Source organism: Thermobia domestica, chromosome 5, assembly GCF_964235325.1.
Source record: "Thermobia domestica chromosome 5, izTheDome1.hap1.1, whole genome shotgun sequence".
Classification (NCBI taxonomy): domain Eukaryota; kingdom Metazoa; phylum Arthropoda; class Insecta; order Zygentoma; family Lepismatidae; genus Thermobia; species Thermobia domestica.
Window position 1 is genome coordinate 236,645,766 of NC_137458.1, and position 15,867 is coordinate 236,661,632.

The following is a 15,867-nucleotide window of genomic DNA, read 5'->3' on the forward strand; positions in this document are numbered from 1 at the left end:
GTAGAAAAATCTGGCTGCAGAAAGACTCGAACACTTAATCTCCCGTTTTCCTGGCGGTTGCAATAATGTTACCAGCGATTTTTTTTTAATTCAGTGTATATGAAATAATTTAAACAATTGATTAGGCAGTACGTTAAAACTTTCGTAACTAAAAATGTCCATCGTTGTGGTATTTGCTGTATATCCACAAACTGTTTGCAGAAACTGTTACTTATTCTACCAAAAGACAACGACGTACCTTTGTTTAATATTGCTTTTTGGATCAAGGCTTCGTGAAATAGGTGAAATATAATTTAACATGATATCCGAATCGAGAATTGGACCTGAATCTCCCATACTATTTGAGAAGTTCAAATGGGACTATTTTTGATCAAAGGTATAACGGAACAAGTAAGACACCATTTACCACAAATCACTTCAGGTTTCGTAATGGTCTACAGGGCATAACAGAAGAGCGTTAAACTAAAGATTTAATTTAAATTTCTCATAGCTGTTGTATTTTCATGAAATAATAATTGAATGGATAAAAATAAAAAAGCATCTCAGAGTTTAATTTTATATTTATGTAAGAATGAAATTTTACACTGAAATATAATACCATCTAAAATCAATAATTTTAGATTCATACCATCTAAAATCCATAATTACATACACTTTGGCTTCGTACAATCTATGTTAAGAAAGTTCAGGGACCATATTATTAAATTGTATAGTGTACCGATTAGATTAATTCGTAAGGCGATGTTTTGGTGACAGAAGAACACATAAGGTGTCTTAGTAGCGGATTATTGTTTGTTGACAATGGACGTGGAAATGAGAACTACATAAATATCAAGTTTTACTTGAAAATACTGTTTCTGAGACCTTTGGAGCTTTTACAATAGGTCTATGGTAGATAGTTTGTGATATTATTTGATACCAAAGGTTTGTTCAAAACAAAGGGGGATGTACAATGATATAAGATCTCAATGCCTTTTAACTTTGCCTACTCCGGAAAACGAGGATCCATCAGAGATCAAATACGGAAACACTGAGGAGCTACCTCCCAGTTATATGGTTAGCGTACGTATCTTTGGCGCGGGAGACTCAGGTTCGATTCCTGGGGGAGCTCGTGTCTTTCGAATTTCACGTTAAACTGTAGGTGCACGTCTCACATAGCCTCGCTGTTGAAAGGGACTTAAAACTTTAATCACCCAATGGAAGCACCGTCAAGAGGTCGCACACACTTATCTAACAATTTTACTACTACCTAATTTTAGGAGAGGACTTAAGATCTTCAATGCTATCCTCATTACTTTTTTTTTTTTTAATTTTTGTTAACAACTTAAAAGGAACGTCAAAAACTTTCGAAACTAAGCCATATGATGTCACAAAATGTTAACTAGTTACTATTTCCAGATTTTTTTATCATAGGCCATAAATAAGGGTGCGAGGTTTATGACGTCATAGAGGAACAAGTTTCTGCAGTGTATGAAAACTCTTGGAAACAAATATTACGTTCTAGAATTTGTAAGTAGTAAAAGGGCCACTTTTTAAAATCTGCATCTCAATCATAATCATGTTGTTTGCTGTTGTTGAATTAAAAAATAAGAAGAAGAAGAAAATACAGGGGAGCGTGTGAAGACTCTTAAGAAAGAGATCTGAATTTCGGACTTACTCACGAAATGATAACATAAAACAGAACAAGCTTTAAACGTGAACTGCTCTATTGAGTGAAAGAAGACGAACATTATTCCTGGATGTTAACATATGACTCAAAACGGGTCGTATGCTGAATGAATTTCACCAACTTCCAAACAAAATCAGTGACAATTGTCGGAAATGAAATGAGCATACCGGAAAAAAAAAATCTCTGCCTCCAAAACCTCATTGATTATGATGTGTCACAGCTAGGATAAGGATCGTTAATGGTCATTTTACTTCCTATAGCTACAGTCCCATATCTTTTTTAACATAGGTGTACTATATACATAACACATTGTACTGACATGTCATGGAAAATTAAGTAAATATTTACTTGAACATACACAGGCGTGAACTTTGTTGTAATAGACACAGTTGATTCCTTATAACACGTTCTATCAAACAGCGTACCATCGAACAATTGAAGACTTTTTTTCATACTTTTTACAATTATTAATATATTTTAAAGAATGTTTTGTATTATATACAGTACATATCCAAGTTGCATTAATGTTTGAGAATTCTAGGCCAATATGACTCTAATCTTTATTCCCTTGACTATTAATTGGAAGAAGTTCTGTGATTTAAATAAATGAAAAATAACATCACTATAGTACCACAGCAAGTGTTGAAAAGTTTTAGATTTGTCTTACCTTTACCTTTCCCATTTAATGAAGTATTCATCTGCCATGAGAATATTGTGTGATGTTACTTTGTATAGTATCAAAATTGTGTTACAGGAATTTGTAATCAATTGGTGGAATAATGTTTGTGAGCTAAATTCAGTAACACAATTGATCATCCATTTGTATATCATAAGACATATTGCACTTGTACAGTTTTTTTACATTTCAGAAGCAAAACCTTACTTGTCGTATGTTGAATATCCTTTATCATCAGTTTGAAGAATATTACATCATTTGGACTTTTTTCCCTATTTCATTGAACTGTTAAGAATTAAATTGTAAAGTCAAATGAAATCGGAAAACAACTTAAATTGTAATAAAGAAATAGAAAACACTTATAATAAACAAGTGTATAATATAAGTATATATAGAATATTTATATTTTCTTCACAAAGAGAGCGTAAATTTTTTTTTACAATCAGGATGAACTGTTACCCTTTTGATGAAAATAGGTCAAATTATAAGGAGCTCACAGAAAAGTGAATCACACGATTTACCAATATAAATACTGCCAATTAAGACCCTGCAAAAGTATATTTCTTTGTTCTATGAACCCTGATATACCATACTGTCATTGCTGTTCTTGTGCATTTGCAAGTGATCTGACATATTTGACATTTACTGTAAATAGAATTGAGTATTTGTTTCTGCATCCGGAATATATTATTCATTCCTATATTCACCGTTCTCATTGGCAAATCATTTTGATTTTAAAGACATGAACGAAACTAAGCTGAAATAATTATTAAATGAATATTTTTTCCACATACGTAACGTTGGAAAATGAACTTCTAAAATTAGATCTCCTGTAATGACATCTCGCCAATTCAGACTAACGTATTTTTCTTTAAATTTCCTTTACCCTGCGAATTACATCATATATAGACAAACATATGCTGCAACCTCTTGTTTTTCAATAGCTAATTGAGCAAATCAATCTGGAACTATTTAGTTTCTAGTCTATTATTTATTGTCTTTCAAAGTCATTTTATTCAATGCTTGGTAAGAAACTATATTTTGTGAATAATAATTGATGAGATACGCAAACTTTTTATTTAAATTATCTTAATCTAAATTTAACAGCAGGGTTTTTACATAAGATGAAAAGCTTAGTTCATCTTTCGATTAGAGTTTTTAATTTGTGTACAGCTCTAATACCTTCAATTTTATGTTTGTGTTCGAATAAAAGTTCTGATAAACCAGATGTAATACTATCATCAATTCTTCAGTTTCAAATATAGATCCATAATTCTAGCTAATATTAACGTTCCTTTTTATTATGTACAGGGTGGACACAAAGTCGATTTCTTCAATATGTGAAGAAATAAAAGAAATTAAGTAACTTGACAATTTTATTGTACTTACAAATACTGTTCAAACTGTGTCCCACCATGTTCAGTGCACAAGATACATTTCTTCAGCACTGATTTCTAAATATAATGACACAACCGAGCATTGGCATCCAGTTTCTCGAATAATTGTTCGATTAGCTGTTTCAAGTGATTCAAATCCTGCAATTGCCCGGAAAACACGTCGTCTTTGTCAATACCCCACATAAAGAAGTTACATTTGTGAGGTCACATGAACGGAGTGACCAATCTGTCGTATTACGGCGGCCAATCCATTCATCTAAGTATTGATTCAAAAAATCCCTCACAACAATATCGAAGTGAGACAGTGCTCCATCGTGTTGCCACATAAACTGAATGTTTTTCGTAACGAGAGTTATTTTCAAGCTGTGGAATGGTAACTTTCTGCAACATCTGAAGGTAACAGTTTATTCAAAAAAAGAATAGCTGATATTATCATCACTCCAAATGCAACCTCCAAAGAGTGACACCAGGAATGTTTAAACTCTTCTGTCGCCATTTCGTGTGGATTGGTAAAAAAATGAAATGATATCTTTGAGTTTTACATCCCACGTTTATGCCGGCTAGGCTAAAGGAGACGATGATGATTAGAAATGAATGAAATGGTGGATTGAAGAAAGTGGGAGGAAACGGGACAACCCCGAGGAAACCCACGCACACGGTGTTTGTCCACCACAAAGTTCACTTGGCGGGAGCAGGGTTTGAATCCGGGACTCCATGCACCAGAGGTGAACGGTCTACCACTGAGCCACCGCAGCCCAAACCGTGTGGATTGGTATCACTCTAATAAACAAAATTGTATTTATTTACGCGACTTCATCTTGAATGAGGCCTCACCTGTCCGCAAAATTCGTTTCCAGAAGCCTTATCTGCTTCGCTCCGAAACAAATCACAGAACTCAACGCGCCAGTCCAGCTCACATTCGTGCAATGCGTGCAGAATCTTTTGCCGGTAAGGCTTCATCTTCAAATCCTTTCACATGTTCCTTAAAGAGGTACATGTCATTTTCAGATTACGTGCGCGCCTTTTGGTAAACTTCTTTGGGCCAGATATTCAACTCTTAGCAGCAAATTCAGTGTTTCCTTCATTTCGTACGCTTCATGGTCGTCCGCTTCGCAGTAGATCACACACAGAACCTGCAGCCTCAAATCGTTGGTTTAGGTTTCTCATGACTTGAAGTGATAGTAGTTCCACAGCTGGAAATCTTGTTTCCACCAAACTTGCAGCACGCAAACACGTTGTTTCTTTGTTAATTTGCGATTCATCTCAACACCTGCACTACTTGGCACAAGTTCGGTCAGCAAACAACTCTCTGTTTAAGAGTAAGAAAATATGGTTACCAACCCCAGCGATACTAAGAGACCAAGTAGTGCCAGTTCTAGTATTTTTTTTTTTTTTTTTTAACTCGTTTATTTTTTCTTTCTGTACCTGTTTCGGGGAAAGTGACTTTGTGCCCATCCTATATAACTTCAAGCAATCAACCCTTTACAGTATTAATATTAAAAATAATCTATTCCTATTTTAGAGTTTTCTGGCGTAGAAGATAACGTAATTGCCCTATTGAAGAGATTCCACTGTACGTTGGTTTTGATTAGGAATGAATGTGCTGACGTTTGGTGTTGTTTTTATAGATGATTAAATTCAACAAATTTAAACATTCTGTTTCATTTTTACTTCTGGTGGATAGACGGTTGTTGATATTATAGTTCAACATAACAAATGTTTGTGCATATAAATAAACAAAATTAACTATTGAATTTCCTGCTGGAAAGAATTTGACGGGGTTATGTGATTTTATCATATTAAAATAAAATATTCTGATCGTTCTTGATTGAAAATATTCAGATACCTTCCTGATAATATCTTTTTCTGTAGAATAATCAATATTTACATTTAAATTAAGAAAGAAAAACATTTCACCTGAATTGCTTGGTAAATAACTAAGTCTGAATACGTACTATTTTATATCAACGTTATTACCTTTTTATCAATTTTCACTCTTGTTTTAAGAAGTCTGATTAATAAATGCTTCTCTACATAACTGTATGAGTTTCCTGTTGCCCATTTCGTTTCATCTTTTATTCATCAATCTATTACCGTTCATAATAATTATTACAGAATCATACTAAATATTAATATTTTAATCATTTTTCTTTTTCTCTTCTTTCCAATTTCTAAAAGTTCTATGATATTTCTACACTATTTTTTAGTTTTGTAGCCAGACAGTTCTCAAAATTCTTGTTCTACTTTGTATTATTGGAATATACCTCCTTTTACTTTGTTACAATGTATTAAATACACATTATTATATCGTCTTGATATTTTCTTTTTTATAAAACAGACATCCATATCAAGTCTACTTCCTTTCATTGGTTAATGCATGAGAAGAAATAGCTTACTTTTTTCATTTAAGTGAAATCTGTACTTTGAAATTGTGAAATATTGAAGATACATTTCATGCAACATCATTATTCAAGGCTGTTTCTGATTGAAAAAGTCAATTAATTTGGTTTGTTTGGATGGATCAGGTAAATATATCTTAAACAGTGCTTCTTGCACTCACACTGGGATTCCTGAGGCATTTGTCATTTTGAATGAGATCTTTCCTTTTCGTACACTTATATTGTGTTGGTGACTATCATCAACTCAAAACTAAGGACGTAACTGAAATAATGCGTAGCCCCACTGCTAGAAACATATCAATAGATGTAAATGGCCATAAAAGTAGACGTTTTCGTAAAAGAAAAAAAAAAAAAAAAAAAAAAACATTATAAGAATGAGATAGTTTCGTTCACCTGAATGGTTTACACATTTGTTTGCGGTGTGCGTTCACTGTGCTTGTATTGCCGAGAAATGATTGTGATTGACTTGTGCAGTAATTAAATAACTATTTGAACTTAAAGAGTAAAGTACTTAGGGCTAGAAGTTCATTTGCTGACCACATATCACCCAGTATAAGGTGTGCTAGGGTTCTTCATAGATTGAAGAATCAGTGTTTTGATTTATTACTATAGAACACACAAGTTTGCACACTTCCTTGTAAGGTCAGGAATACTTTAAGTATTCAGTGGCAATCTTGCTGTAGGATAGCAGTGGCAAATGAGAAGCATAGCATAACAGAATACATTAGAACTGTTTCAAAATTGAAAAAAGCGTTTCAGGAAATACAAGTATTTATGCTTTCGTCACTTCATCAATAAATGCTTCTCTTAATATCTTGTGTTTTTAGGTTAACACAGCACAGTTCATACAAAATTCGCTTTCAGCTAAGTTATCGACTCTTGGCGGGACTGTATGTAGTTCAGATCCCACGTTGAACTGTTGGTTCAAATCTTGTGTATCCTCAGTGTTGAAAGGAAACGAACTCTATTATAATCACATTTCATGCATGCTCATTATTGTGACTATTATCCTGCTCTGAAATGCAGTCTTCTTCAATAGTAGGCAAGTCGTTTGAAGAATTTAAATATGCATTGTTCACTTTACTAGATTCTTTTGTCGTCCTCGTAAATTCAAATCCCGAATCACTGCGTTTCACTGATGTAAGCACAACCGATTCTCTAGGATTTCCCTTCTGAAAACATCGGCAAACATCATGCTCAACACTCACAAGTCCGGCAGTAAATATATATTTTGCAGCGTAGGACACGAGAATAATAATTATAAATGTAATGGTGGTTGCTATAGTTCTTACGGGAAGATTACGCACTGGTAACACTGGTGGAATGTTTAAAGATGCCTCTCCAAATAGTCCTCGTAACACAAGTCCACAAACATATCCAGCTGCACTCCCGTAACCATTACACTGGCCAGGAAACCAAATAGCAAGAATAAAATGCGGAAAAAGTACGACGTATGACAAGTCAGAGGCAATGAACCTGCATAAAAAATGTATGTATAAATTAATAGAAACATTCTTTGGAAAATCACAATATACTCATATAATAAAAATATACTTCACAAATGTGTCATTGATTTTGTTAGCCAAGATACTACACTACAGTGTACTAAAGTATCCTACTTGGAGAGTGAATGTTTACCGTTAACCCTCATTCCATTCAATAAAAGTACCGACTAATGGTGAAATTGCACCTGAAGCAAATATTTTCATTAAGGAAAAAAAAAAAAAAAAGTAGTCAAGAGCATTGCTATACACAAACTGAGTGTTGGAATATTACTGTACTTGACGTTATGGTTTTCTTTCAGGTGAAACCAGTAAAGAGACAGATTATACCAGGTGTGTTAGAAAAGCACTGAGATTGACAACATTGTGCACAAACGGAAACGCTGCTGCCTTCACCTTCACATGGCAGTTAAGTTAACTCTTGCCGCTGACTCAGTTGAAGTTTGAACTTGTTTCAGTTGTTACACGATTGTTGAGAGCGACTGATGTGAAATTGTGTTTTTGAAGTGTGTTACGAAAATGGGCCGGCAAAAGTTTGAGTAAATTTTGGTAAAGCTTGGCGAATCCGCTACCGTGAATTACAAAGGGCTCATCGTGAACGCTCCCTATTCAGGGCGCAAGTGTTCAGACGGCACAAGTAGTGTTTAGAAAACAAGAGCAAGTTAAAGACGAAGCAGCGAAAATGAACAAATCGAAAATAAAATTGATGCTTTTTTGTTAATTTTTTTTCGGTTGTTAGAATCTTGTCCACAAGAAATTTGTGCTACCTGGACAACCTGTCAGTGGAGCCTTTTATCGGGAAATCCTTGAAAGACTCAAGAGAAGACTGGCATGTGCGCGACTATCCATTGCACGCACTTGCTTCACCACAAAAACCCACCGTGTCACACGGCAGTTTCCACCAATTAATTTTTGGCAGAAAATAGCATTCCTCTGGTTTCTGATCCTCCTCTCCGCTGAATCTCAGTACTGTGACTTCTTTTTATTCCCCTTGCTAAAGAACCACTTGAAAGTGCGCTATTTTGGTACTTTGAATAATATCCAGAAGAGTGTAACCAATGAGCTGAAAAGTATTCCAGCAATGCTACAAACAATAGAAACAACGTTCTGTCACTGTGTAGCTGCCAAGGGGGCTATTTTGAAGGGGATAGCATTGATTTGTAAAGATAAAATTCATCGTGGTCTCATTACTTTTCTAACACACTTCGTAAATATATATATATATATATGAGCCTGGTACTAGCAAATGCCTCCACATGCTCCTGCGGGCAGTATCTTGCATTCTTTCTTCTGCACGTTTCATACGAATTTTGTCTGAACTCAAGGCACGAAATTCAAAAGCCTCGTGTGTGTATCTTAGAATACCATCTCTACCCGGTTTTCTTCCGTTCTATATCAAACATAGAAAAAAACTGAAAATGAAATAAAAATCTTTAAGTTTTTCGTCCCACGGATATGCCGGCTAGGCTAAAGGCGACGGTGATGATGAGAAATGAATAAAATAGTGGAATGAAGAAAGTGAGATGAAATGGGAGAATCCCAAGAAAACCCACGCTCACCATAAAAAAAGCACTGAAACACATGTTTAGTTAATTTAAATGAAAAATCAATATTTCAAATTTCATGTCTGAAGGGATTCCGAGATGTGACCGTCTGATTATAATAATTGGAACTTCCATTTCTTTTGCTTCCCTTCTAATATATGTATATATAACGCTGAAATCCATGTTTAATTATTTTAAATTAAATAACTCAATACCAAATTCCATGTCTCTAGACGTAAAGAATTCCAAAATATGGACAGGTTGTTATGATAAGTGCAACCTTAATATACTGAATACATGTCAGTGTTTCAGATTAAATGGCCAGTAATTAGAAATCACAAATATCTATATATAAAATGATACAACAAAAAATAAGATAGGAAAAAATGTCAAGGAATGGAGTGCTCTGCTTAATCCACAGCCCGCCCCCTATCATGGCGCCCCGGGAGATCACCCAACAGTTTTAAACAGCAAGGTACATAATATTTTATATAATTGAAAGATCATGATACAACAAACAACTTCGTGGGAAAAATGTTGTGTGGGGCATCGTTTACGATGGAATAACCATCATTCAATTCGAAGTTGTTGCACGTTCAGATAAAACGTCCATTGCTTATAGATCATTAGTGATTGAAGATAAAATCATGAAACAAAAGTGAGATATAAGTGTCAGAAGACATATCAAATAGTGCTCTTTTTGACCAACATATACCACACTTTGACATTTTTATCTACTTTTGGACCAGAAAAAAATAAGGTGCATGGAGGATCAGTTAGAATGCAAGAACTTACAACTTCGATTCTTACAAACTGGTTTGTTTGCTTTAACTAAACAACGCGGCTATTTAAGTCGTAGATGAACAGTTCGCCGTAAGAATCAAAGTATATGAACTCACAGAATTGTACAAAATTCATATTATGATGAATAAACACTGTGTGAGAATGGATTTCTTTTAATATTTCCACTTTATTATTTTACTAATTTCTCTTCCATTTGCTCCTATCATTATATTTTTCCTGTTAGTTATTTAACGTATGAATGACAAATGAATTTTAAAATTACTGAATCCACCGCTTTTGATCATTAATATTCTTTGAAGTATAAGAAAAGACAAATTCGAGAAGAAAGCAAAAAACGCATATTGTAAGTTGTTAGTTATTGATAATCATATTACGTAATTCACGCACATTAGTAATATGTTTTACTATTAATTTCTGTGATAGGTTATTCTAAAATTTGTATTTCCAAGTTAGGTGCTCTTAAATTGAATTCCCCATTGTATACTTTAAGATATACAATAATTTCGTTTAGAAAGTAATTGTCTTTAGATTTTATAGGCCTAGCTCTCAAAACTTATTTTATGTTTTCCTATACGAAGACACATTTTGTATCGCTTACTTCGCAGTACTCTATACATAATGACTGGCTAAATTATATCAAAGAAATAAAAGCAAAAGGATACTACTTTTCCTTGCTTACATACATTCCTTTGTACGATGTATATTCCTTGGATTTAAATAGTGAGACGGGAGTTGGATTACTTGCTGTTCGTTAGTAAATAATACTCACATTTTTGAATTTCATAGTTCTCGATGCAAGAACCACTATAAATACGTACATCATTTTGCTTTTATTTATACATAAGTGCGTATAATACAAAATAAAAACCTTAACTCACTAAAGAAACTTTTTACGGATTTGTTTCAGGAAGTCAATTTGCTGATTAAATACTATTATCATATTATCAAATTTAAATATGATGTATATTGAGTTTTGCTTGGTGGAATAAGTTTAAACTTATTGCCCATATGTATTTATAAATCACTTTCATGTACGCGATAAAACCATTATCTTCAATTCCACGGTACTATTTTCCCCCACTTCATGGAAATCGCTAACTCCTTTTTCAAGATAAAATTTAAATATTCAATCACGCATTGTTTTCTTCAGAATATATTAAACGGACACATTAATAAGAGATTGATTGTTATTATATTACAAGATAATAACAAGTAATTTGATAAATTAAACTTCACTGAATATGAGGGTACGCTGAGAATGTTATTTTGTTCATACCCCGTTTCAATTCCTGAACAGTTTGGGCACTTTTCGTGGAGCCTTGATAAGGAGATCAATGAAAAACATCTATAATTTCAAAATGAACAGACTTCTACAGTATTTTGTAACCACTGTCTCCTATTTGATATTAACAATCCTTATCTACATTAACGTTAGACTGTTGAAGAAAATTAAAAAAAAAATAATAGAAAACTTGCCTTTGGCTTTCGACATGTCTATAAAATATGCTATTGTTTTCTCCTAAACCCTTCGAATGACCTGGAACTGGGTATTTTGTTTTTACGTACTTACGATGTTCTTTGACGCATACTTTTAAATTTATTTTTATTACATCTATACAATCTTTCTAACAACTACATTTTATCCCATAAACCTCTGATTTTTCATTAGATGATGTTTTCGTTTAAAGTTTAGGGGAGTTCCGTTGTTCTTAATTCGTACTATAAATATAACCGTTTATTATTATTATTGTTTGAAGTTGTCAACCTTGGAAATATACATAGTTTAATCAATTTATTTTCTGATATCGGTTTCAGGTCTATAGACTCCAAAATTTCATTTTACCTTGTTATTCCTATTTATCAAAGGATACAATTTGTCCATTCACTATCAGCTACCAATCCCCAATCAAAAAGTCTTATTTCTATGTATTTGGTTTAGTAAGTAATGTTTTATCATATTAGAGATCTATAATAAGATAAATTAGTACAAAAATATACAAGAAAGTCTTATATAACCTTTTACGGACAATTGTAAACCAACTGTTGACTCAAAATAGATAATTGGAAATAGAAACTACTTCCAGGTTACTTATGTTGCTCTCTTACCATATTCCATAGACACTATTGACGCTGAAAGCAATGGCAGTGCCTGCTAATCCAACGAGGAAAACACCTAATCTTGTTACCCAGATTATCTCTCGTTCCGAGGCCTGAAAGAAAGAAGTTCCAAATAAGATTTTGTCCTCGAATTACAATATTACGAATTACAATAATGACCATTTTTCCCTTTAAAGATATTGTCCTAATTCCTTTATATTATTTTTTTGTAAAATTCCATCTTTGCATTTAGCGACGATACCATGGCGGGCAAGAAGACGGGCGCCTTACGCGGTGACTAAATCTTACTCCCCCCTAGACATTATGTAGTTGAATGTAAGTCAAGTAATATAAAACTATGCTTTTCGGTACACAAAAAAATAATTGCCTTCTAAAAAAATGTTTCTGGCCTTCCGCTTGCCCCCTTCAAAAAATAGTAAAGTTAGCGTCCTCACTGGTTGTATTTTGATGCTCTAAATATATGAAATGAATAGTCTAGTTAAAAAGTATTGGGTCGATGCATAAGTTCGTGTGGTTCTTATATTTTATTTTTATTCTGCTGTTCTGTTAATTCATAGACATAACATTAACATATTCTACGAGTGTAACAATACATTGCATACATTTTACTGTCACTCACATTAACTCACAACTACTTAGTGATGTATTCACCTCCACTATCTATACCTTCTGCCAACGCTCAGGTAGCAGTTCAATGCCTCGCCTGTAGAACTGTTTTCGTTTTGACTGGAAGAAATCTGTTAGCCATTGGTCAAGAGAAGCTTCGTCAGGAAACACTTGTTCCTGAATGTGGTTAGAGAGAGGGAGCGGAAAAGATGGAAAATTGTTCTCGCACCTTCTGCTGCACTGGATCCTCGGCTAAACTCGAAGAGAAATGATCCCTTTTCTCAACTTGACATTCCATATTAGTGTGTCTGAAATATATACAATAATACGTCCACAATCAAGAAAACCTGTGTTTCACAACACACAAACTCCAAACTACGGTAAAACAACGGAATAACGGTAAACAATCGCTTCACGCCGCATTGTTGCCAACCCAAAAGAAAACCGCACGAACTTATGCTTCGACCCAATAGATTAATTTCGTCAGAAACAGAACTCAAGAAATATAGGAACACATCACTGCAGCTCAGAACAAAGGTGTGATTTAAAAAATAAAACTGTTTTACATCAGTTTAATGTTATGAAATTGGTATTCTGCAGTCGAACGATGCAATTTATATATTCTGTAAAACTATCGACCTTCATAGTGAAGTATTATAGTCTAAAAATTGTGTTATTTCGTTTGTGTTGATGGTTCCTAAAAGAATACGTCAATTAGATAAACTTACAAGTTTGGCCAGAAGAACCTGGCCCCTATGTCTCTTTAAAAGGTTATATTTTCACAATCGTACATAGGGTAGTTTACCGTTTTGGTTTGAAGCGAAAGAAGATTCGCATTTGTTTGATTTTCCTCCACGGATATATAAGAGAAAAGAGCTTTTTAAGAACTAGTGAGGCCAGGAATTTATGAACAAACGTGTACATTATCTATTAGGAAGTAATATTTTAGTTTAAAATTGCGAACTTTTGAAAGCTAAAACCAAGGATCTTATAAAATAGAGGATCTGCCCTTACCACAAAATCCTGAAGCCATAGTTTCTCCACCCCTACTCTGCCCACTCCGCCCAATAGGATCGTAATGTTTTGAGCCAACAATCATGGTGAAAACGAAAGTACCCAATCAGACGATGGCGGAAACGAGAGTAGCCAATCAGACGTGCCTATGCTCGGTTGTTTTTTTGGCTTCATCGATTTAATAGGATGAAGATACACATGGGCAGATCCTCTATTTATAACATCCTTGGCTAAAACTGTCACAGTGTCTTTCTCTTTATCAAAACATGATTGCAAATTGTGATTCTTACACACTTGTGACAAAAAGTTAGCAAGAAAATTAATTCACATCCAGTGATGGCAAAGACTACGAGAATCCGTATTACTGTGTTCTTGATATAAGTGGGACCCCAAATAGTGACATGGAATTATAAAACACTGGAGAATCTCTAGGTAAGATAATTTTATAGATCTTAATAGGGTTATTTCATGTAATTAATATTTTAAAATAACAAGGAAACTGTTAATAATTATTAAATTGACATTTAAGTTTAGGAAAAGAAAAATTAATACAGAAATACATACGTAATAGGAAAATTTTCTTTCTAGTAAGTGAGAGAGAGAGTTCCAATGGCGTCTCTTGTCGGAAGTGACATGGATAAAAATTCAAGTTTTCTGGTTACAAACTAAGGGAAGAAAATTTACGTAATGTATGCATGCATTTGAAAATTAGATAAGTTTTTCCATTAGTTTGTTTCGATAAAACTTTAATTTTTACGCGTGTCACTTCTCTCAAGAGTCGTCACTGAAGAGTTCGGTATTACAGTTAAAAGAAAAGATACATTATACATACATGATTGAAACCCGAAATTGGTAATAGATGCTGTTGGGCATAAGGTAAGATTTTTTTAATTTTGTAAAAACTTAAAATAAAGAATTACATTCTACCCAATGCCACTTATGAGATAATAAATACCAGATATAATGTTTGTTTCCATGAAGACTTCTCTGTCCGTGGAAAGTGATGGCAGTATTGAAGCGATGACGATTTAGTTTATAGTACATGAAGAACCCCTTATTTCAACTTAATGCTTGTTACTTCATATAATGGATAGAGAAATTTAAGCATTCACAGTTGTTTTATAGATTTAATGAAGCAATTTGATATTATATTGTAATACAAGTAGTGTAATTTGAAGTACTTACATTAATTTTACTGCAATATTGAAGAAACTAATTTTATGATTTATCACACATCACACCTATCTTATCTATAGTAACAATTTGACTGTACACATAATAATAATATCACAAGCAAAACTTATATTTACAACAATATACTATAACAAATGCAAAGCAACATCACGTCAAGGATAATTTATTGAAAGCTTTTTGTTATAATTCATTGTGAAAAGATTCTTTTGCTGATTGGTTCATTCAACAGAGAGAGATGGAGGTAAGTAGTAGGTGTATAGGAATTGTTGTCATTAAGGAACAAAAAACTACAATGGACAAAGACGACAATTTTTAACTTAGCATATGTATTAATGTTCATTCAGTTATTCTACAAAGTACTTTTTATTGTAACTACAAAATTTATGATTGAAACTCTGTAGTATTATACACAAACTTACTTACAGCCAGTTCTTGCAGTAAGTTTCAAAATTCGAAATAATAAGTGGTAATATTTTCATCTGTATGTGTATAATTTTTAAGACATACATTTCTAACTCTTTTGTGGTTTCTTCATTCTAACGTGGGAAATACCAGATTCAAATTTCTTCTTCTACCATACGAGTGAATAATACTACGAGTGTAAGTGTAGGAGAGAATGATTAGTATTATTTTGATATTTTTTTAAAAAATTAGAATATTCTTTTTCTAGCATTTCTTTTATTGTTTATAGCCCTTTTTGCCGTTTATATACAGTCTACACATTGAAAGAATTACTTCATAATAAATACTTCAAGAGAAATTCGAATTCACATTTTGCTGCAATTGATAGATTTTCACTGATAGAGAGTTTTGATTTGCGTATTTTAAATATTGTTCTGATTTTTTTTAATATACAGAATAGCATAGTATACATTCCAGTTGTATTTTGTGACTAAATATATTTCTAATAACTGAGGAATATTCTTTTGTTCTGATTATTGTGT

At 33.3% G+C, this 15,867-nt stretch overlaps 1 protein-coding gene across 1 annotated transcript in view; it reads right to left on the reverse strand.

Moving 5' to 3' along the window:
- Nucleotides 1–548: 548 nt before the first annotated feature.
- LOC145686464 (high-affinity choline transporter 1-like) overlaps nt 549–15,867 on the reverse strand; it is a 192,704-nt gene continuing 177,385 nt past the window's right edge. Inside the window, exons 10-11 of the mRNA XM_081759800.1 lie at nt 12,098–12,201; nt 549–7,617 (exon numbers count right to left, since the gene is read on the reverse strand). Coding sequence (XP_081615926.1) covers nt 7,122–7,617; nt 12,098–12,201 — 600 coding nt within the window. The 3' untranslated portion in view covers nt 549–7,121. The remainder of the gene's footprint in view (nt 7,618–12,097; nt 12,202–15,867) is intronic.